The sequence below is a fragment of the Larus michahellis genome, chromosome 7, assembly GCF_964199755.1.
Source record: "Larus michahellis chromosome 7, bLarMic1.1, whole genome shotgun sequence".
Taxonomy (NCBI): Eukaryota; Metazoa; Chordata; class Aves; order Charadriiformes; family Laridae; genus Larus; species Larus michahellis.
In genome coordinates, this window is record NC_133902.1 from 31,405,859 (window position 1) to 31,429,288 (window position 23,430).

The 23,430-nt window shown below is 38.6% G+C and overlaps 1 protein-coding gene across 13 annotated transcripts in view; it reads left to right on the plus strand.

Moving 5' to 3' along the window:
* PDE1A (phosphodiesterase 1A) overlaps positions 1 to 23,430 on the plus strand; it is a 166,212-nt gene that overhangs the window by 122,106 nt on the left and 20,676 nt on the right. For all 13 annotated transcript variants that reach the window (XR_012588242.1, XM_074594021.1, XM_074594029.1 and 10 more), the window contains 7 exons: positions 2,447 to 2,547; positions 5,124 to 5,249; positions 13,457 to 13,558; positions 13,678 to 13,798; positions 17,555 to 17,636; positions 19,227 to 19,347; positions 21,522 to 21,706. Coding sequence is in view for 12 of the 13 variants with exons in the window: in XM_074594021.1 (XP_074450122.1) it covers positions 2,447 to 2,547; positions 5,124 to 5,249; positions 13,457 to 13,558; positions 13,678 to 13,798; positions 17,555 to 17,636; positions 19,227 to 19,347; positions 21,522 to 21,706 (838 nt within the window). In the remaining variant the exon portion in view is untranslated. The remainder of the gene's footprint in view (positions 1 to 2,446; positions 2,548 to 5,123; positions 5,250 to 13,456; positions 13,559 to 13,677; positions 13,799 to 17,554; positions 17,637 to 19,226; positions 19,348 to 21,521; positions 21,707 to 23,430) is intronic.

Consider the following 23,430-nt stretch of genomic DNA (forward strand, 5'->3'; position numbering starts at 1 on the left):
GTTCTTCCTGTTTTCCCTTTTTAGAAATGGGGGTTATGTTTCCTCTTTTCTAGTTCATCGGGAACTTCACCGGAGTGCCACAACTTCTCAAATGTGATGGCTAGTGGCTTAGCAACTTCACCCGCCAGTTCCCTCAGGACCTGATGATGAATCTCATCGGGTCCCATGGATTTGTGCACCTTCAGGTTCCTTGGATGGTCCTGAACCTGATCTTCTCCTACAGTCACATTTAAAGAAATAAAATTATCATTATATTTTCCAAAAGTTACTGTCTATCTTAAGAAACAGGATCCAGCCACCTCAGATCAATGTGTTAGAAAGTTAGATATCACAGATGGCACACAATCTATTAACCTTCCCAAGAGATTAAATCCCAGATGATATGACTGAAATATATAACTCAAGCCTGCATTTATGAAGTCTTCATCTTTATAAAGATTTAAGAATCCAAGTCCCAGGGAATAGATCTTGTAAAGAACTTTTGAGTCATCGATCATCTTCCCACCATCCCATTTCTCCTCCCACGTACCTGTATTGCTCAAACTAAAGGAAAAGATGTCTTTACTGTCAATAAGTGCATTGTGAGACTCCTTTTCTTACGCATTTTTTAATCCATCATTGTTTAAAAAAATAGTTTGAACCAGAGTTCATGGAAAGTTGAACTGCATCTGTTTACTTACAAGCAATTTGTAATACTGAAAAACATCTGTCAATAATAGAGATCTTTTCCAGTAGGTGTTACACCTGCATGGCATAGTGTCTTTCAGGAGGGAAGCAGGTTCCAGCTCTTTGCAGTCTTGCAGACCTCCAGATACCTGCTTTTCCCTCCCGCTTTGAGAAAAACACTTGTTAACTGTCTCTCTAAGAGCTTTCTTCTGCTTCCTTAGAAATCCTCTAGCTAAAGTAGTTCTCTGATTCTCTGAATACTGATCTGAATTTTGACTGTACAGCTACAGTCTCTAGAATACTTGCTCTCATATTGTGCCGTATTAAGTTTCTGTGTAGCCCGTAGATACTGTTTGTAAGGAATGCTCTTCTACTTATAAATGCATTGTCCAGCAACTATTTTGGTTACTAAAAAAGCTGATTTTTGAAAAGGCCTCTTAATGAAACAATTTATGTTTAGCTTTAGTTACTAATAATTTCTGGGTTTCTATTCTATTTGGTATGTTGAAAACATTGTGAAAGCCAGGACTGCTCATGGCCTGGTTTCTTGTGACACACAATATGATGAAGGTCATCGTTTCCATTTTTAGAACTGCTTACAGTACATTCTCATTCCTCTGTTGTGACCTTTTTTAATATATACTGCTTCACCAACAACCAGTACTTGTTGTTCCTCAGCAGTCTTATTTTGTCGCTGAATGACCCATTTCATTATTCTCACATTACTTATGAATCTTGACTGTTTCCTTTCTTCTTCTTTGAAAGAAGTACTACTACTGGCAGCTTATACTACTTCTGGCAGCTTATACATCTTATATCCATCCATACACATGTATGTGCGTATATGGGTGCAAAAGGATGAGATCATTCCTCGAACCTTTAGTACAGAAGCTTAATTCTACACTAAAAAAATCTGAAATATGTATGGAAATGCTTGACTGGCATTTGACTTAATCAGTCCCATGACTGCGGGGGTTAATTGTCATCTGATTTTTCTGCCCCCATTTTTAGATGGAGTAAATTTTCTCCTCGAGGATGATTTATCATTCAAGGAATAGAACTTGAAACATAAAATAACAGAGGTTGTTTTACAAACTGAGTGATACAGAACAGCCACAGTTAGCAAGAGGTATAAAAGGGCACAAAACTCTAGGGTCTGCATTATTTTGTATACGTGACCTGTATTACCTTTTGTTCTGGTAACTGTATACTAGCCCTATGCACCCTCTTTTTGCATTAGTACAAAGTATGATAAAATTTAGAACAGAAAAATCTCCCATGGGCCTAACTTTAGTGCTGTGTACCCTGTAAAGTAAAGTTAATGCAGATGTTGTACCTAGAATTTATTATGAACTGTATATATTGTTCACAAAAAGACAAATTATAACCTTAACTTCATATCAGGTTTTTAGATGAATGTACCATAATTTGGCAAGTGCCATGTATGGGCTAGCAGATTAGATACTTCCTACTCAAAACAGCTACACAGCATACCGTCTAATTATCTTAACTTCTTATATTTTTGGCTGCCAACATTTACTTTGCTAGTGACTGTAGGGATGTTAACTTAGTCTTAGAGAAATCATAAAAAGTACAAGGAGTTATTTTACTGTATAATACTGCCATAATAATGAAGTGTTGTGGATGTATAGTTACCTGGAATAAGAGAAGAATAAAGTTTACTTAAATTGAAGGTAATGCAAAACATTTCCAGTACTGTAATGTTTAATCTGAATTAGGCTATTATAGGAAATATGACTAATTTTTTTTTGTTTACCAGCACTGGCTCACAGAACTGGAAATTTTAGCAATGATCTTTGCAGCTGCCGTCCATGATTATGAACATACTGGGACCACAAACAATTTTCATATTCAGACAAGGTAAGCGAAATGGTCTCCTAAGTGTCATATCTGGAGTCTCTTATTCATTGGTCTGAACTGTTTTCATTCCTCTTACTGGTACAGCCAGGAAGTAGCTAGGTCATTCCTGATTTTACAAATTGCTTCCTTGACCTCTGCACAGTTAATGGGACTGCTCACATGAACAAAGACAATGTGGAAAAGTAAGGAGTTAGCTCCATAGTGTTTGAAGTCATTATATTTTGGAGCTGATATGTCAAGAGAGGTTTCAAAAAGATTCAAAACACAGACTTGAAAACCCCTCACCCCTCTATTTGCTCACTTCGATTCAGATACTTTTGACTCAAAATTTTATTTCTTCCACAGTGTCCCCCGAAAAATACTTTACTTTCAGCAATGTGTCTGCACTTACTCCAGGTGCTACATTTTATTTCAAGCTGTGCATTAAACTTACAGGGTCCTAGTACAGACAGAGAAACGTTCAAGTACAGCTTTAGAAATCCTTACCAAGAGTCCTCTCCTAGCATGTTTTGACAGCATCTGCAGTAGTTACAAAAAACTAGAAAGAAATCCAGAAAGAAATCCAGTTTGAAAATCAGGCTAACTATATTCTCATGCAGGCACAGCATGTCATGTTAGCCTCTGGTCCAGAACAACAGCATATACCTCTCTCCCTTAAAATGCTTTCAGCATATCAAAGGAAAACACTGACCAACCCATTTCTGGGTGATAAATGGTACACCTGATACTTAGCCTAGAACAAAGCATCTTATTGTTCTCTCACACTAGGCTATACTTTGATTTTAGTATCCTCAGTTGTGGAGTCTGCTTTACCTGCTCCTGAAAAAAAAAATTCAGCAAAGCACTGGCATATTCTAGCACAACAATTCTGTGCTAGAAATACTACTACTTTGAATAGAAGCTTCCTCGCACTCACCTATACAGATAAAATGCCTAATGGTTACGTTTAAATTTAATCCATAACATACTTTTGCCCAGACATGTGCCCTTCAATAATGAACAAATTCTAGATCTGCGGTTGCAATAAAGACATTATTCTTTTTTCCCTCAGCGCAGTCTGGCTAAAAATAAACTTCAGTTTCTTGTTCCAAGTTTATATGACTTTTCTATTTTTGTCCTTAATATTTTGCTCTGAAGTATTGCAAAAGTGGAAAATGAATTAAGCTGTTAGCCTTTGAATTTTACTTGGACGTACTTGCAAACAGGTATTTCTTTTGTGATGGAGCTCATTCTTCCCTCCTGTGGGGGCCTAGTGGAACTTGGCCCTGATGTGGCGTCCCAGGGCTGTGATTCCAGGCTTCTTTTGCCTGAGAAAAGCTGATGAAATGGCTATCATAGACAGAGCAAATCTTAGCACTGTTTAAAACTAGCCATAAGTAGCTATGTGGGTCAAAATGTGCTTCATAAACATGTGTGATTGGCAAATCACAGATTTTCCCATGATTTTAATAGGATTATTGATGTAAACATATTCATTATTTACGTAGGTTACGTTTTGTTCCCTCTAAATAAAGTTTCCAGTCATATTTTAATTTTTTAGATTCCTTGGCATCATATCATACATGTGGGTGGTTACACTGAATATATGCTACTACTCAAGAGAACAAGAGGCTGAATTTACCTTATTAATATCATAGTAAGATGCGCTGCTAAATCATCACACCTTTCTTCTAGTACAGACTTTGCAGGTGATCAAATTGAAGTACTCTGGAATAGTTTCGTAAGAACAGAAATGTGGCAGAGAGGGGAGGCCCAAGGTTGCTTAGCAAGTCAGATCAGGTCTTGGGGAAACAAATTTCCCAAGAATCAATGAAGTTTGAAGCTAAGTACGATAAATCCATATCACATCAAAATTTGTGAAAATCTGTATGTAATTTTGGTATTGTGGGTTAGTCTTTAATTAAGAGGGGAAAGATGCTGTCAAGTGTGCTAATGTTACGGTAAGAGTCTGGCTTTAGGAAGCACTTGCATACAATCAAACTTTGGCTTAGCATGTGTTCCATTCCTTTGTTATGAGGTTCAAGGTTTGTCTGTTTTTCTGAAAAAATGTGGTATTTATTTCAAAACATATGAAATTGAAGTTTTTCGATATTTTATTATTTACAGCTCCTTCTGATTATGAGTGACATGGACAAAAGCACATCTCTCTCAGAACAGGGGTAGTAGCTTCTTAATACCCGTGCTACGTGTGGAGCCCCCTGTGTTGGTGAATGCATGGTTGTATTGTCAAAGAGTACTCTCGAGTAACCTAATTAGAGCACTTCTCTTGCTCTACGATCCTATCTACAGCCAAGAAGCTCAAAGATCTCCTCACAAATTGTCGTCACAGTTATATCTTATAAATAAAACATTTCACATTTAAAAATACGACTTTCCAACAAACAGTGTATACCATGGTATAATGATAATTTTTTATGCATTTAGGGTGGAAACCTTATCAGTATTTGATACAATAAGAACAGATAAACATAGCTTGATATATACAGTCAATAGTTTTCATAGAGAATACACAGTCCTACCTTCCCCGGTGCCATCATCAGGATGCTATTGTAAATTCTGCCTTTTTTTTTCACTAGGTCAGATGTTGCAATATTGTACAATGATCGCTCTGTTCTTGAAAATCATCATGTGAGTGCTGCTTATAGACTTATGCAAGAAGAAGAGATGAACATCCTGGCAAATTTAACCAAAGATGACTGGAGGTAAGACTTACCGTGACATTCAAACTTAATTCCGCTATTTAAAAATAGTAAAAAGCACCAGGCCTTCCACGTGGAGTCTATTTTAAGAGTTCAAATTACAGGAAGAAACTTTGGCACTGGAAGGAGTAACGGGATATTTAAAGCTTACGGAATGCTGCTGTGTTGTGAAGAAGTACAGTTTGGGAGACTCCGTATAATTTTCCAAGTGAGATTGTGCATTTATGAGCCACAGTGTTGGACTGTGTAGACAGCGTCTCAGGTGAAATAGCTGTTCAGGAAAACTACGGTGCTGCCCCTCTTGAGCTAGGTTACCTTTGTCTAACTGGCTTAAAATCTCTGTGCAGTCACTCTCTGCTGCCACCTTGAGCACTCCTGCCCCTGGGATTTCTGCTGTGTAACATATCACAGCATAGTCACATCTTGGTTAAGCATTAAAAAATTAATTGTATGGAGAGCCCAAAAATAATAAAATAAAGGCCCAGAAGCGCTACTGAAATCTCCCTTTTCTTCTTCTCCTTAATTTTAGTGTAATTCCTGAAGAAAATTGACCAGCTGAAAGAATCAGGATCATAATTAATAAGTCACAAATACTAAGACCTGTAAAACCAAAATGAGCGAGTGTTAGAGATAAGATTTTCTCTGTTATTAGAAAGGACATGTTATGTTTGTGTATCTTTGATTACTACATATAGCACTTTAAGATATGAGTCTTCTGTGTGTTTCTGTAAACATAGGTATTATTCAGAGGTCCTAAAAATAACTTTTAAGTAGGTGGACTGTGAAGTCAGAGAGAGATATTCTGCTTCCAGGGAAGTGTCCCGCTATGAATGATGCCACCATGAGTAACAAAGCTATACTCTGCTTTGTTTATATTTTCACAAAACTGTACATTTATGAAGGAATACGTGAATGTCAGATCAAATTTTGGTGTGGTATATTTTTACAGATGAAGGACTGTTTTACATGGTAGATTTACATGATTTCACTTATCTACATGATCAGAACACCCCTAAATAAAGTGTTTATTGAATGTAAGTCTGCTGACCCTTTTGGTTTTCACTTAATTATTTTTCTGTAGCTACTCCAAAATGCTCAATATTAAAGTGTTTTTAATTTTTTATTTAATACAAAGTGAGAGAGGAAGCATACACTTTTTCGTTCTCATAAAAGATTTCTTCTCAGAGGATACTCATTTGGATTTAGTTATCATAAAGTTTGTGTTGTAAATTTAGTTCTTGAGAAATATCTATCTCTGGAAGTAAACTGTAAGCTTCAGCATTAATTGTCACATAGACCTAGATTTTCATTGTCAACATAAGTCAGCCTTGCTCTTCTTGGAACTATTTTGGGCCTGATAGTTTTGGGCCTGATAGGTCTCTGGCCCTATTTTTCTTGTCCTAGCTGCTGAGCATGGAGAAGTGATTATGCCAGTAGATAACCATCAGAGGCTGGTATTGTGTCCTTTAAAACCATCATTGTGGAGAGGTAATGATTTTCAAATCTTCAGGCTTGTTGCCTGGAGTATGCTTTTTTGAAGTGTTGTGTCCTACGAGAGAATGCTTCCAGGTAGAAAGGGACAGATCTTCTTCAGCTGAATTTCAGTTCAGGACTGGATCAAGGATGGCTTGAAGGCACTTATGTGCTTCCTCGGTCCTGGCTCCTTCAGCACCGGAGACCACCATATATTTGGCGTTGCTCCAGCTGACAGAAATCTGGCTGCCAGCTAGTAAAGTGAATCCTAGTTGTTCCCTTTTGTCTTATCACTGGGGAAAAGAGTGACAGGATGGAAACTCCTGTGAAAGAAAATATTCCCCAGTGGAAAGAGGAGCCTATGGTTTCCAAGTGTGTGATGTTTATACATATTGCTTTGGTGGACTGCAACAGAGTAAAGGGAAGAATGGTATAGACTGTCTTCACATTTATGGAGTGCGCTCTTCTCTGCACAGATTGCTCGATCTGGTCTTACCACAGTTCTTTTTCTTTATATTATGGACCCTTTGCTATAACTTCTGTTGTATTGCATTTCTCTGTGGTTTTTGAACCTGTGATAAACTACCGCGTTCCTTCAGAAGTTGCTCAATCACAGACTAGGTGTGTTTGCACTTGCTTTTTAGTCTCCTCTCACTGTTACCCAATTTGGATTTCCTGGAGGATTTTATTTTAGTTTTGCAAATTTTGTTTGTATACAGTGGCTGCACAGATCCAGTCCACTGTTACATGCAGCCAGTTTGAAGTTGGTGGTATCTGGCAACCAGAGAAAGTGGAATTTATGGTCTCTTGTTGGGGCTATTCGGTACAACTTAGAAGAGATGTATGAACTGACTAATAAGCTCAAGCAACTAAACTAGGACACTCAGTTCCATGTTTTGTCACTTAACGAGGCAACTACGGTCTGTACTTTCAAACAAACTGGTAACTTCCAAAGTGCCAGTCTGAGAACCTACACAATGTGTTAAAGTCTGATACTTAATTTAGAGGGTCAGTCACGGAAGTGATGGTTTCCTGGTATTCGTTTCTAATAGCCAAAAATACCTCTTACCCTGTCATCAGATACAGTTGTTCAGTGATGCAATGACAGATCTGTTAGCCACTTAAAAGAGGCTCTTCAATTTTCTAATTATTACTAGAGTGAACTTCTTGGATCTGTACTGAAATTCATGCTGTTAGACTAACAGTTTTGAGGTTTGCGCTGAATCTAATTGGCAGTAAATTGAAATGATAATTTGTTCAACTTTTTAATGTACTTCTTGGAACTGATTAATTTCTTGACTACTGTCAGATCTGTTTTCTTGAGTTGCAGCGATTTCATTTTTTTAAAGTTTAATAGTCCTGCCTATTTAAACTGTGGTTCTGCTAATTATTTCAGCAAGATGAAGCGAAGTGACTGAGAATGACTTTATAGTATTACATTTTCTTTTCTACTTGTTAACGTTAAGAAGATAAATGCACTAACAAACTGTCAGCTTCAATTAAGTTTAAAACATAGGGTTTGGGTCTGAGCAGGGAAACACTGCCAGCATTCTGAGGAGGATGTCCTTTGTGGGTAACGCATGTGACATTCATAGTCATTTCTCACTATTTTCTCAACTCTGAAAATATATTCCTGTCTTCCATATTCTCTTGTTTCTCTCACTTAGCATCCCTAAATATCTAAAGAGGGATCCCTTTTTGTCCCTCTTTCTCCTTTGGTTTACCGGCCTTCTGGTATTCTAGTAACCAATGTGTTAGGTCAACAGTTATAGGTGGTCAGGCAGTATTAGTGTCTCAAAGCGTTCCAGTCATAAGGCATACAATGTTATATTGTCTGATTATATAAAAAAGACTAAGAAAATAATGTGCATTATGTACAACGGATAATGAACAGCTTTTCTATCACAAATTCCCTTGGGAGTCTTCTGTCTGAGGAAAACAGGATTGCAAGATGAACGTTAAATCTTCAGTTCCCAACTTGCTTTTGCTCATCTTAGCCTGTTTTTTCATTAGCCTGCATTTTTTCATTAGTTTCCAGCTGACTAAATGTCTTTCTCGTGGACAAATACAGATAAAGCTGGTTTCTGTTTATTGGTTAACTTTTCCAATAAATTCATGTGCCGCTCCTTGTCTCTTGTTTATTACAGCATTATTCATGTCATTTTTTCACATCATCTTGCATCTATTTTTTTCACAGTATCATAACGATACGACATATGGATATAGGGGTGTTATGAAAGGATGAGAGCACAGGACATGATGGTTTACTTAAGAAAAATGGAAATTGTATACTCAAAACAAGTAATCTTCCAATTGTGGGCCCCCAAAAAGCGCTACGCACTGTACATGAACACTGTTGCCACTTCCCATCATAGAATTAAAGACACCACCACCTACGTATCTTTTTGCCATGGACATGGTAGCACAAACAATGCTAACAGCATTATCCCAGTGCCTGTGAACTGCTTAATGAAGGGAGCAGGGATTTCTGTCCAGGAGTTACCTATGAGACTGGCTGAGGTCTCCTTCAATATGGAAGTTGAGATGGCCTTTTTTTTCCCTGTGAAACAATTTGGGAATGGTTTAAGTCCAAGAGTAATCTTCTGTGCATTGGTAGTAGACTGAGCATTTGTAGCTCTATTAGAGCTTTATTTAAAGTTTTTCCATCATTTCTCAGTTTCCCATCCCTCTATTGATGATGGATGGGGGCACAGGCAGAAAACAGCTGCCGACTGTAGGTAGAGAGCCTCTCCTTTGCTATAAAGCAGCTTTTTAGTGGCCTGAAATCTTCAGAAGCATGTGAGAACAGTGCTACATTGTTTGATCCTTATTCGGGTGATGGAGGTAAGAATTAGGGTTTGTCTGCTGCCATGAGAGCATTTAGCTTCTCTGTGTGTCTTGTGTAGCAGGGGTGAGCTTATTTCTGATTACTCCTGAAGTTCAGACATGGAAAGTTCCTGGGAAAATCTCCCATAGGAAGGGAAAGTGACAATTATTTCAGTCTTACAAACAACAGGATTTAACAATGCAGAGCCCTCAGTTTTCATGTTGGGATGCAAATTAATTAGTATCTTATTATGAGGTCAGATAAGGTAAGGCATTTTCTAAACACAAGTTGCTATGGCTGCGTATTATTGAGTAGAAGTGAGAGGACTGAGTCTTTATCCAGTTACATCAAAGCAAATCAGGAATAAATACACAAAAATCAATGAGGAGTATCAGCTTAAATATGCGATTAATTTGGCTCAAAAGCAGTCTTGATAGTTTTTGTAACAAACTATTCTAACAGCCCTAAAGAAAACTGCAATTTACCTCTTTAAAACATAGTGGTTTGAAAAAACTGCATTGTTCAGTAAATCAAAGGTATTAATACAATATGAATCTAGAATCATAGAATCGCTGAGGTTGGAAGGGACCTTTAAGATCATCAAGTCCAACCTTTAACCTACCCTGACAAAAGCCACTTCTAAACCATGTCCCTCAGTGCCCCTTCTACCCTTCTTTTAAACACCTCCAGGGATGGTGAATCCACCACCTCCCTGGGCAGCCTATTCCAATGTTTAATAACCCTTTCAGTGAAAAAATGTTTCCTAATATCCAATCTAAACCTGCCCTGACATAACTTGAACCCATTTCCTCTTGCCCTATCACTTGTCACCAGGGAGAAGAGGTCAGCCCCCATCTCTCTACAACCTCCTTTCAGGTAGTTGTAGAGGGTGATGAGGTCTCCCCTCAGCCTCCTCTTCTCCAAGCTAAACAACCCCAGCTCCCTCAGTCGTTCTTCATAAGGTTTGTCCTCCAGGCCCCTCACCAGTTTTGTAGCCCTTCTCTGGACACGCTCCAACACCTCAATGTCCCTCTTGTAGTGAGGGGCCCAAAACTGAACGCAGTACTCGAGGTGGGGCCTCACCAGTGCCGAGTACAGGGGGATGATCACTTCCCTAGTCCGGCTCACCACACTATTCCTGATACAGGCTAGGATGCTGTTGGCCTTCTTGGCCACCTGGGCACACTGCTGGCTCATATTCAGCTGGCTGTCAACCAACACCCCCAGGTCCTTTTCTGCCAGGCTGCTTTTGAGCCACTCCACCCCAATCCTGTAGCGCTGCATGGGGTTGTTGTGACACAACTGCAGGACCCGGCACTTGGCCTTGTTGAACCTCATACCGTTGGCCTCAGCCCATCAGTCCAGCCTGTCCAGATCCTTCTGCAGAGCCAACCTACCCTCAAGCAGATCAACACGCCCGCCCAGTTTAGTGTCCTCTGCGAACTTACTGAGGGTGCATTCGATCCCTTCATCCAGATCATTGATAAAGATATTAAAGAGAACCGGCCCCAGCACCAAGCCCTGGGGGACACCACTTGTGACCGGACACCAACTGGATTTAACTCCATTTACCACCACTCTCTGGGCACGGCCATCCAGCCAGTTTTTTACCCAGCGAAGAGTACACCTGTCCAGGCCATGAGCAGCCAGTTTCTCCAGGAGAATGCTGTGGGAAACGGTGTCAAAATCTTTGCAAAAATCCAAGTAGATAACATCCACAGCTTTTCCCTCATCCACTAAGTGGGTCACCTTATCATAGAAGGATATTAGGTTTGATAGACATGACCTGCCCTTCAGAAACCCATGCTGACTGGGCCTGATCACCCTGTTCTCCTGCATGTGCCGTGTAATTGCACTGAGGAGGATCTGTTCCATGACCTTCCCAGGCACCGAGGTCAGACTGACTGGCCTGTAGTTCCCCGGATCCTCCTTCTGGCCCTTCTTGTGGATGGGTGTCACATTTGCCAACCTCCAGTCAGCTGGGACCTCCCCAGTTGTCCAGGACTGCTCATAAATGATGCAAAGTGGCCTGGCGAGCACTTCTGCCAGCTCTTTCAATACCCTTGGGTGGATCCCATCCGGCCCCACAGATTTGTGCACCTCCAGGTGCTGAAGCAGGTCCCTCACCATTTCCCTTTGGATTACAGGGTCTTCATTCTGCTCCCCATCCCTGTCTTCTAGCTCAGGGGGCTGGGTACTCAGGGAACAACTGGTCCTACTGCTGAAGACTGAGGCAAAGACTGCATTAAGTACCTCAGCCTTTTCCTCATCCTTGGTCACTATGTTACCGGCCCCATCTACTAGAGGACAGAGATAATCCTTAGTCCTCTTCTTATTGCTAATATATTTATAGAAACTTTTTTTGTTGTCCTTGACAACAGAAGCCAGGTTTAGTTCTAGCTGGGCTTTGGCCCTCCTGATTTTTTCCCTACATAGCTTCACTACCTCTTTGTGGTCCTCTTGAGTGGCCTGCCCTTCCTTCCAAAGGCCATAAATCCTCTTTTTTTCCCTAAGTTGCAACACTAGCTCCCTGTTTAGCCAGGCCGGTCTTTTTCCACCACGGCTTGTCTTCTGGCACATGGGGACAGCCTGCTCCTGCGCCTTTAAGACTTGAAAAACATCCAGGCTTCCTGGGCTCCTTTGCCCTGGAGGACTGCCTCCCAGGGGACTTTGTCAACCAGGCTCCTGAAAAGCCCAAAGTCCGCCCTCCGGAAGTCCAAGGTAGCAGTTCTGCTGACCCCCCTCCTTGCTTCTCCAGAATCAAAAACTCTATCATTTCATGGTCACTGTTCCTGAGACAGCCTCCAACCTTCACATCCCCCACAAGACCTTCCCTATTTACAAACAACAGATCCAGCAGGGCACCTTCCCTAGTTGGCTCAGTGAGAACTGACTAAAGTTCAGTGAGAATGACTAAAGTGGATTCTACTGTTGTAATGGATATTTGGACATCCTTAAGATTGGGGATGTGCTCATGAAGATATATGATACATAATCAAAGATTTTACGTGGTGAATTGTCCCTGATATACATATAAGCAACACTTGCACATAAATCCTCCTAGACCATTTAAAAAGCATGTAAATAAAGACCCAGTAGACTCCTACATGGTCTATATAGAGTCCTTCTACACCAAGGAAACATAATATTCCAAATCAGTAATTATTGTTGGCAAAATTAATGTACTTTCATATACAATGAGAATTAATACACACTTTTACATGACTCATGTTTTACTATTTTCATATTCAGTTTAATAGAAAGCTGATGGACAAGCCTACGTCTTTGACCATAATACCAAGATATAGATAAATTATAAATCGCAAACTTTATCTGACTCATGAAATAGGCATTAAGGTATTTTTTGAGATGAAGCGCAGTTTGTCATAATTTTCATATATTGTTGTACTCTTGGTAGTGTTTCAGATGTAATATCTCTTGCTCTTATGAGTTTTTCCACAGCCTTCTTCCTAGGTTTAGTGTCATGCCTGCTCTGCACTAATATGAGGGCAGTAATAAGAGACACAAATATATCCTCTTGCGTGGTGGTAAGCCCAGAGACCAACTGGTTTTTTGAATACTCTACTGCTGGAAAAATAAGGAAAGACTTATTATGGGTGGCAGAACTGCATGTATTTTTAGTTTAGACAGTAGAGAAGAGGAATTACAAAACAGTGTGACTCTGAAATAATGGTTGCAGAGTGCATTTTCTGAAGTACATTGCTTTCACAGAATCCCTTTAGGATACAACATTCAAGTTGTTAATAATTTATTTAAATGCTTTTAAAAACGTAACAAAACCCGTGATGTTTTTTAGAAAGTTATAAATTAACAAGTACTGCTTAAACAAATGTACCATACATAGAATAAATGAATTGTAATCAGTCATTTTGCTTTTAATTATTCTTAGGGAGTTGCGTAGCTTGGTCATTGAGATGGTCTTGTCTACAGATATGTCGGGTCATTTTCAACAAATTAAAACGATGCGACATACTCTACAGCAGACAGAGGGGTAGGTTATTTTCCATTCTGTTCATTATCTATAGTATTTCAATGAGCTCGTGTACAAGAAAAGAATTTAAATAGTTGCTTTTGTTTTGAGATAATTGGAGCATGTCCTTGAATTGACAGGGTAGACAAAGCCAAAGCCATGTCTTTGATTCTACATGCAGCAGACATAAGCCATCCAGCAAAATCCTGGGAGCTGCACTACCGGTGGACCATGGCCCTGATGGAAGAATTTTTTCGACAGGTGCCATTTTTAAAGTCTTTTAATAAATCTAGTTCAAGAAGCAATGGTTATACAATTAAATTTTTTCGTAAGTTTACCAGCAAGGATGCTGTTGGTTGTGATTGACAAGCATTGTCAGCAGTATATATTCCTTACTCTTCATGCATACCACTGACATTAATTCAACTTTTATGTGCGTGAATAAGATGAAATTGTTGTAGCTCTATATCTATTTCAGCTGATATCAGGATTCTGAGTGTTGTAGCATTTTTTTTCTTTCAATAATAATATAACTTGTCAAGCTGTTTTCATTCTGTAGACAGAGATTTATATATGCTTTGAGTTAAAAAGAAGCACCAGCAGGGTAGGATGAGGGACTTGAAAATAGGAAGAATTCATGTTCACCAAAGAAGGCAAAAAGTTTTCTCTGTTTCACATTTCAGAAATCCTTCCTATTTCTTTTCCTTGCCAGTGCTTGCCATGCATATGCCCCATAGATCTGAAGGTTTTGCTTTCATAACAGCACGATCCAAAGCCAGAGGTTAGACGGCATCATTCTGTTAACACCGTGGCCATATATCCTAAAACAAAAATGAAGACACACCTTTGCGAAAGACTTTTAATTTCTGTGAGGTACTGAATTCAAAGGGAAGCCTAGTAGGTGTTGGTGTCACTGCTGCCATTTTTTTTACTCACCTCAGCAGGTGGAAAAAAACATTCCTCCAAAGGAGGAATACTCTCCTTGTAATGAATATTTGTGACCATGCACATTTTTAACATAACAGTTACTGAGGTACAATTGATCACCAAAATCCAGTTTAGGTATTGCACAGTTTCTACAGTTACACACAGATTTTAAAAATGGTTAATACAGATAAAGGAACAGTGTATGTCTTGCTCATCTTAATTGTCATTATTTTCCTATATGCTGACATTGTGAAATTAATTGGGTCACACTGGAAAAGGGGGTCAGAGAATAAAAAGTCAGTATGTTAAACGATGAGGTTGTTAGTCCCATCTGCCCTAGAAGGTTTTTGCTTGGTTCCTAGAGGTTCTTTGTACAAACTCACAATAGAGAGCATCAGGACATCCTTGACTCTGGGCTCTGCATTGGGGAGACAGGTTGAAGAGCTGGTGCCTGAATCTAAATAACGAATGAACTAAGTTTTATGGAAATACTGAGTAGAGTCATGAGTTTGTGTCTGCTTCTGTAAATAGAAATGATGAGGATTTTGAACTTGAAAGGGAAAAGGCAGATATACATTGCTTGCAAAGGTCAGAAATGACCAACTGTAAAAACATTTTAGACACAGAGAGACAGACTACACAGAGCCCATGGGACAGTGAGGCAATGTGTCCAGTCAAGTGGATGTAGCTTTAGCAATAAACAGTACCACACTGGTTGCTGAGTGCATAGAATCAGCTAATGTTTTAGTTATTCCTTTATACTTTCATTAGAAGAAGTAATGCTCAAGGACTTGAGAAGGTATTTAACAATGGAATCAAATCACCATATATGTGTTTCTGCAACTGAGCAGTGGAACTCTTTTGGGCTGTAAAGGAGTGTGCAAGGAACTGAATCCCTCTTATAGTGGTTCCAACACATTTAACGTGTGATGAAGTAACTGTACATATATAAAGGCACTGAGCAGTGCAGACACAGTAGGTCTCCTGCTTCCTAGATGTACTGGCTTGGTTGTGCATCCTCTGGCCTGTTGATCTGGCATGTGTGGTGGAAACCTCTGGGATTTCCAAATCTATGTCAGCCAAGATGAAGTAGTCCAAATGTATGCAAACCCCACTAATTCCTCCTCTTCTTTTCTTTAAAAATTGTAATTCAACTACTTCCATCGCCTTAAAGGAAAAGTCAGCAGAGCCTGAAACTGCCGATGCAAAAACAATACTTTAACAGGCAGCTTTCCAAGTACTGAGCACTAGCAAAAAATGAACATCCACCTAGACAAAAAACTTTGTTAACTGCAGCTAACAGTTAAAATATGTGCCAGTGTTAACTTCAGGGAAAAAGCCAAACAACGCTTTAAGTTTAAAAGCAACAACTACAGAAAGTGTGTTGTAATGCCAAGGAAAATCTGAGCTACTTGTTTAAAATAGAAATACACCCACCCATCTCAAAACCTTAAAAATAAAGAAATCCATAGTTCAAGTCACTCAAAGAAGTATCACAGTTCCTGTAGCATTCTGCTCTCAGTCTGAATAGATCCAAAAGCAGAAAAAGAGAATTTGTCCAGTGAGTTTTCTTATTTTTTAATTTTAAATCTCATGAAATTCTAATGATCAATTTAAATATAAATGAGGTGTCCATTATTACAATTTCAAAAGACGTAAACTTATATGACATTTAAGTATTAATTATGTATTATATTAATTACAAAGTAATTCATAAGTACGATAAAGAGCTACCTGAAACCTAAAAAAATTCAAACTGATTCTTTGCTAGTGTGGAATTTTCTCTTTTTTAATAATTGAGGGAAGATTACAAAATTAATATTGCTTTAGAAATCCTGTATTCAACAATGGCTGAAATTGTTAGAACTACCACAGCTTATATTACATCACAATTGGGCTCCTGCATTTAGATGGAGATACCACTAGCACTGCTCCTAGTAGTAAGTGTTCATGGGTTCTACACTCTGAAGTCAAATTACGAACACTTAGGTGTAAAATTTAAAGGCCATAGTGAGAAAACTCACTAGAAACACAATCTGTGAACTACATCTGTTCCTGTGGCTGAAGTGCTTTTATTAGTATTATAGTCCTAAGCTTTTCCCAAATCTAGTTCAATGATATGTGATAAAAAGACTAAGGAAGGTTGATACTGCGCCCTTCATCCATCAGCTTCTGATAAGATTTTTTGGAAAACGGTATGTTCGTGTACTGGTCCCCACTGAATGATCATGAAACAGCGCTCTCCATGACTAATGTAATATGTAGAGCCTTTTTACTTGCAAGACTCTTTTCCTCTCTCTGTAATGTCAGTGCTTCTGGGGACCAGGTTTGTCCAGCAACACAAATTGTAGCCTCCTTTGAAAGATGTCTCTTCAGGATTTTTTTTGCACCAATCTTTTTGAGCTTTTTTAAGTCAGTTGGTCTACCATGCTGAAAACGGAGATAATACCCCCCTGTCTGTTAAGACTGTTAAGACAAAACCCCACTCTTTTAAGTGTGGTAAGGGTTGAAATATTTTCAGAACTAGGTTTGTACAAGTCATCTGAGTAATGAAATTGAGCTTGGGCTTTTTTATGGCTTCAGCAGCAGAGAGACATGCCTGCTAGTGAGAGTGAGTTCAGTTCAGATCAGATCATGCCCTTGATGTGTGTAAATCCACTGAAGAAATTTTACAGGTATAATAAACCAATGTAATAGAAGGAAACACTTAGCATTTGGCACACTATTACAAACATGTCTAAATATCTCCAACCGCATTACATCTGGGATCAGCAGAACTAAAGTGTGAATATTGAAGGACTTCATATATGTTAAATCTCATTGGCAGATGTCTTGCTCTTGAGGAGAACTTCCTTGCAATAAGGTCCTTTATATAAAAATTGTCAACCGTAAGTTAGAATTTTGACTTTCACTTTTCCTGAAAATTTAAAAATAAATAACAAGAGCGTTTTTGCCTGTGGCTTGTTTTTATTTAGGAGTATAAGTAAACAAAGTAATCTGTTTAATAAATACTAAAAATGTTCGGATTCCTTTGTGTCTCTGTCCCTCTATCAAATATCTACTTATAATATTAAACCTTGTTGTTTGCAGGGAGACAAGGAGGCTGCTTTAGGTCTTCAGTTTTCCCCACTCTGTGACCGCAAGTCTACTTTGGTAGCTCAGTCCCAAATAGGTAATGACAAGTTCTGTTTTTCTTACATATGTAGGAGCATGTAACATCATGTGGATGTTTCTTATACTCATTTTGAATTGTAAGTGGTCCAAATGCCATCATACAGAAGGTATTTCTTTGCACCCGTCTTTTCACCAAACTCATATGCTCTTACAGCAGAAATGCACTGGTCTCAAAGGAACTTGAAGTAATTTCAGCATATGTGATGCCAAGGAGGGTTAGGAGAGGGACTAGCCAAAGTACTGGACAGTAGCGCAACTTTTACTGTATGTGCTTTAGAGTTTGGTAGATCACGTCCTCAGACAGATTGACTCTTGCTCAAGCACTCACAGATCTGTCTCTACTACAGTCTGAAAGCCTGGTACTGTTCTGTAGATGCATCTCAATTTAAAGCTAATTCATACATCAGATTTCTGGACTGCAGTTAAGACTGTCAGTGTGGCAGGGTCAAACTACACAGAGTCAAGCCTTCCTGGGTTGACAATGACCAATGCATTCTGTTCCTGTCAATCCTAATTGCATTTTGGTCAACAGTGACCATACTTCAGAACGGTGGCCATTTTCCGAAATGCTCTCTCCATCTCTATTTCCACCAGCAATAATAAGGAAATCAGAATTGGTAAAGATCACTGGGGCTGGTTACAAGGAGATACCCTAGAAGCATACTGAGTAAAACAGTATGTCTTAGCAACAGCTATACCTTTTATGTTAGTAAACACAGTACTCAGGCAGAGATTCTATAGGTGATGGTGTCTTATCCTTGAAATGAAGCGTGTCATCTGGTCTGATCTTGTCATTCAAAATGTCCTTTATTCCATGTCACTGGGACTTGAAAGGCAGCGTGCTTGAGTGTTGTACGGACTGCAGGAGGGAAGCTGGATCCTAGGCTGAAGCACTGTTGCTCACCTTTGGGCTGTGTTGCATGGTTAGAGTATGAAGACATCTGGAAATCCATTGCTAGCTCATGTTATAGCATTTTTATTTCTTTTTTTGTTAAGTGCTCAGAAGAGAATAATGCTTCTTTCTCTCACTGTGTCATTCCATACCTTGATGAGCACTTTAAAATGTAAAAGACATTGTTCAGAGCTGACATCTCAGAACTGTGGGATGAATGCTGTCTCCTAAGGATATTACTTGTTCTCTTCACTGATTTGACAGAATACTCCTACACACTGTGAAATAACACTTTACCTCCACAGAATAATAAACAGCAGTTTGAAATATTAACTCCTTGGCAAGAAGATCTGAATGGTAAAAGAGACAGTATGACTTCTAGCCCTTTGGCTCAACTGCAGCTTCCCTTCTATTCAATAATTAATATTCATTTCAGATGGTAGGTGTGTTCTGCAGTGTGTAAAATTTTCAAGGAAAAGGAATGAAATGGTATAATTATTAATATCTAGTTATATCTGTATAGCTGCAGGTAGTTTTGGGTTTAGTTGTGGTTTTTTTCCTCAAGATTATACTAGTGGTATCTGGTATATTGAATTAGGACTACAGTCAAAAAATCAGCCTAATGTCAGGTATTTATTTCTAGAGTTGAGAGCTGTGAAAATGTAAAATCTTATTTTCTCTTCTTTTCTTCTTTAGGTTTCATTGATTTCATAGTAGAACCAACATTTTCTCTTCTTACGGACTCAATGGAGAAAATTGTTATGCCTCTTATAGAGGAAGCGTCAAAATCGGAAAGTCCTGCATTTGGGACACCCAGGTATTAATACACTGCTTAGTTATTGAACTAACATAAACTAACATAACAATATCATTCTCAGAATTATCGCAGTTATTTTAACAGTTTGGCACATAACGTAACTAGCTGTACAGTATTGCCATCATGTGGTGCTCCGTTGTATTTACAATATGCTATTACTCCATTGACTGTGGACAATCATGCATACATAAAGGCAAAACCACAATAAGGAACAGAATATACATGTATAAAATATAAAATCAATTTTCTACAGCTTATCTAATATTTTTTTTTCCTTTGACTGTAATCTTTGCAATAGATAATTGAAGTTCCTAGTTCTCTTATCTTAAGCCATTTCAGTTTAATTTTAATTGACTACTAAAAGGCATTCTGTGCTTTCTGAGAGACAATTGGAAGTGGAGGTGGTAAAGGTGGTTTCTGTTTTTCATTATGCTATAGGTCACTTTCCTTCTTCCCCTTTCCATTTTAGTATTATTTGATATATACACTTGAGACAAAATTGATTCCACTTATATGTCTCTTGACAGATCTAAAGACAGGAGTCTAAAGACATCTAAGTGAGATGCAGGGGGGGTTGCCCATCAAGCTCTTGATTTTTGCACCACGATAGAAGTTGTCTATAAAACAAACTAGCTATGACAGACAGTGTTGTCTGAGTGACTCCATGCTGAAAGCATCGTTCAATAATCATCTGATGCTTTTGCAAATATTGCCTCTGCTACCACATCTTTTCATTTTAAAACTGTAATTTGAGCTTTCACCGAGGCTACTAATATGATAACTCTGCAGGGCAATTTTTCATTTGCTGTTCATTAGTTAGATTTTAATAGCAAAATGATGAACCTAGGTCTTTTATGATCATGAGTTTACACGTATTTCAGTTACTAGAAGTAAGTAGAAGTTACCAGAAGTAGGTATTTATGACAGTGTTCTTAGTGTTTTGGGGAGCAGTGCAAATTAAAGCATTATTGATAACTTGTTTACCTCCTCACTTCTTCACAAACGAGTGATAGCAACTGCAAATGATTAGTAGCTCCAGGCTTTATTTTCGATTGACATTCATGACTGAGTGGTAGATGAACAAAGACTTATGATCCAGCAAAGCTTCCTCATGTGAGGTGGAAGATAAAGGGATTTTTTTCTTAGAATGGAATCAAGAGCTACACTTAAGAAGAGAGTGGAGAGCCTATAGCAGGATACAGAAATGTCTGAGCCCGCAGAATTGCTCAAACACTACTGGGTGGATGCCTTGGGTATATGGTGTGACATTCACTGTGGCACCTGGAAAACATTAGAATTACAACCTATTCTTTCCATTCTATCCCATTCAACATCTCTGGAGCAGAGGGAAATTACAGTTAACTCTTCTTGTGCAGTTCTCGCTAATACGTTCACTGCAACTATATTTTCTGTTTAATGGAAATCCATTTGTATGCATATTAACATCTGGTTTTGGTACCAATGAGATAAACTATGCAGCATAATTGAGTAAACAAAACCTAGTATGACGTGATTACCTCTACAAGGCCAGAAATAGGTCTGATTTTTTAATCCTAAGAAAAAAAGGCAAGTTCATTCTTTTTTTCCCACCTTTACATGTACCTGCATATTCACATACGAATAATCGACTTCTACCTTACCTTATGTGTAAGGTAGCTGCAGTAGCTCTCATATGGATTTAAAACTACTGTACTAAATCCTGCTTTGACTACACTTGAAGGCATACACCTTGAAGAGAATTTTCAGCAAAAGCTAAACTTACCCATCATATACCTTCGTGTCTTGCTTTTTTCAAATGGGTCAACAAATAACAATCAGATGTCTTTGCTGTGAGCCTCAAAGATACCATTCACTGTTCAAAAACACAGCTAAGCAGCTGCTCCAAAATGGCTACATGAACATTCTTTCAAGAACCAACTTAGAAGTAATGTATTTTCATCTGTCATATTTTTTTCAAGAATTCCCTGTAAAAAGGTCAGTAAGAATCCGTCCCAGGTTACAGCTTCATGAGTTGGAGAAATGTCTTGTATCTTAGGCACTCTCTGGTGAAAATTACTATTTTGAGGTACAGAATGATTGCATGTAGGTCCTAAGGAATGCGATTCAAATTAACTGTGTGTATTATTAAAATTGCCTGATTGTGTTCACAATTTAGGCTTTTTTTCCTTCTGCAGCCAAAGTACTTTGGGAGCAGTAAGCAATGCTGAAGCACAAAGACGACCCAATTTTAAAAGTACAAGTGACGGAGGGACTCACGCAGAAAATTCTCTAGCAACTGTTGACCTAATGAGCTTTAAGAACAACTTGATGAAGATCATTCAAGCAAACAAAGAAAGATGGAAAGAACTAGCAGTAGAAGGTATGATGTACTAAGGTGGAATGTTTTCATAGGTTACTCCCTCAGATCTCCCCTACTTTCATTTTTTACTTTCCTTCAACCTATAAAAATACATGGTTGTCTTGTATTCATATATTTTGTGTCTTAATGTTTGTTTAGATGATCCTGTTTTGCTTTCCCAGGAGGGTATAAAAAGATGTAGGTGGTCAGGAGATGAGAGGAAATCGTACAGCCTGTACAGTAAGGCTCTTTGCTGCTCAGCTTATCTTTAGAGGTCTGATTTAAAAATGTGCATTCTTGCACGTTTAATCATAACTGATACTGACATCTGCTTTAAATGCCAAAATCAACAATTCAAAGTAGTATGTGCTGCCACATTTCTTAAGAAATGTAAAAGTTGTACTTTGCTATTAGAAATGCTATTTGTTCCCCACTGTATGGAACAAAATTCAGTATTGCGGGCTTCTTGGGACTATGCTGTAGGCAATTATTTAAATGACTCCATAAATCTAAAGATCTGGGCAATCACAGCATGTATTAGACCCAAATAATGCAAAAATTGACTCTTCATTTGCCAGTTAATAGTTAATAAGGCCAAACCTGCATCAAGCATCTTAGTTCGTAAGCCATACATGAAAATTGTCTGGGGCTACAATTATCTGAGTGAATGATTTGTGATAATTGTTGAACACAACTTACAACTTTGATCCAGGTTAAGTGAATGGCATTTGGAAATATTTTGTACACAGTTTTGTTGTTTCCGAGTTAGCACCTGGAATATTTCAGTATAGTGTTTCACTGCTGGGACTGGTCTCGCCATACGTGACCTGATACTGACTGCAGGGAATGGTATCCTGGAACCCAGTGCCAGCCTTGTCTTTTATCCCATCATCCAAAGCAGCATCTTTTTTCTCAAGGAGGTGTCAGACAAGACAGAAAAACACTGTTGAGCAGTGCTAAAATCTCATTTAGCGCTAAATTGTGAATGAATATTCTCATTAGGAGAATATTAAGTAAGAACAAGCTTCCATAATCTATTATGACAAAGACTTGAGAGTTAGGTAGAAGGGCCAACTGAAAAGGAGATTTAATTAATACTGCCACTACTTCATGAGCAGCTTCATATGATCGATTGCCTCCTTTGGTATTCTCCAGCTAATACTGACTGTTCAAAAGGACAAAGCTGCTAATTTGCGATGATCAGTAGTAATAGCAGGCCATCGGGGTGCCCAAGAACACTTAGCTACAGCCTGCAGAAATCAAGCAGCCCTACCTGCAAGGTCTTTCAATATGGAAGAATGGAGAACTTGCTATCTGAAAGCTTGCCATCTCCAGTTACATCTAACTACTCAGTTTGATTTTGGTACATCAGCTTTTTGGTAGATTCTTTTTGAGCTGTACAGGGCTATCAAAAAGATAATTTCCCCTTCATTTCCAGTGCTTTGTAGTGCTCTATAAATTACCGATAGATTTAGCACAGTTTTACTAGGCTGTTGACAGCCATTGAAAACACAAAGCTTCTCACAGCAAGAGATTTAAGAATTGTTTCTCTATACAGTCAATATTAATGTGAGGTCCAGCAAGATTCAGGAAACTCTGGGCATGGTTTCTACTGTGAAAAACAGAGCTGTTAATTTTCAAGACTCCATGGACTTTGTTGAGATTGTAGTTGTCCATATTCTAGGTTGCCCTTCTTTTCTTCCATCAACTTAGCTAATGAAGTATGTCTAAAGTATTTCCTGAAC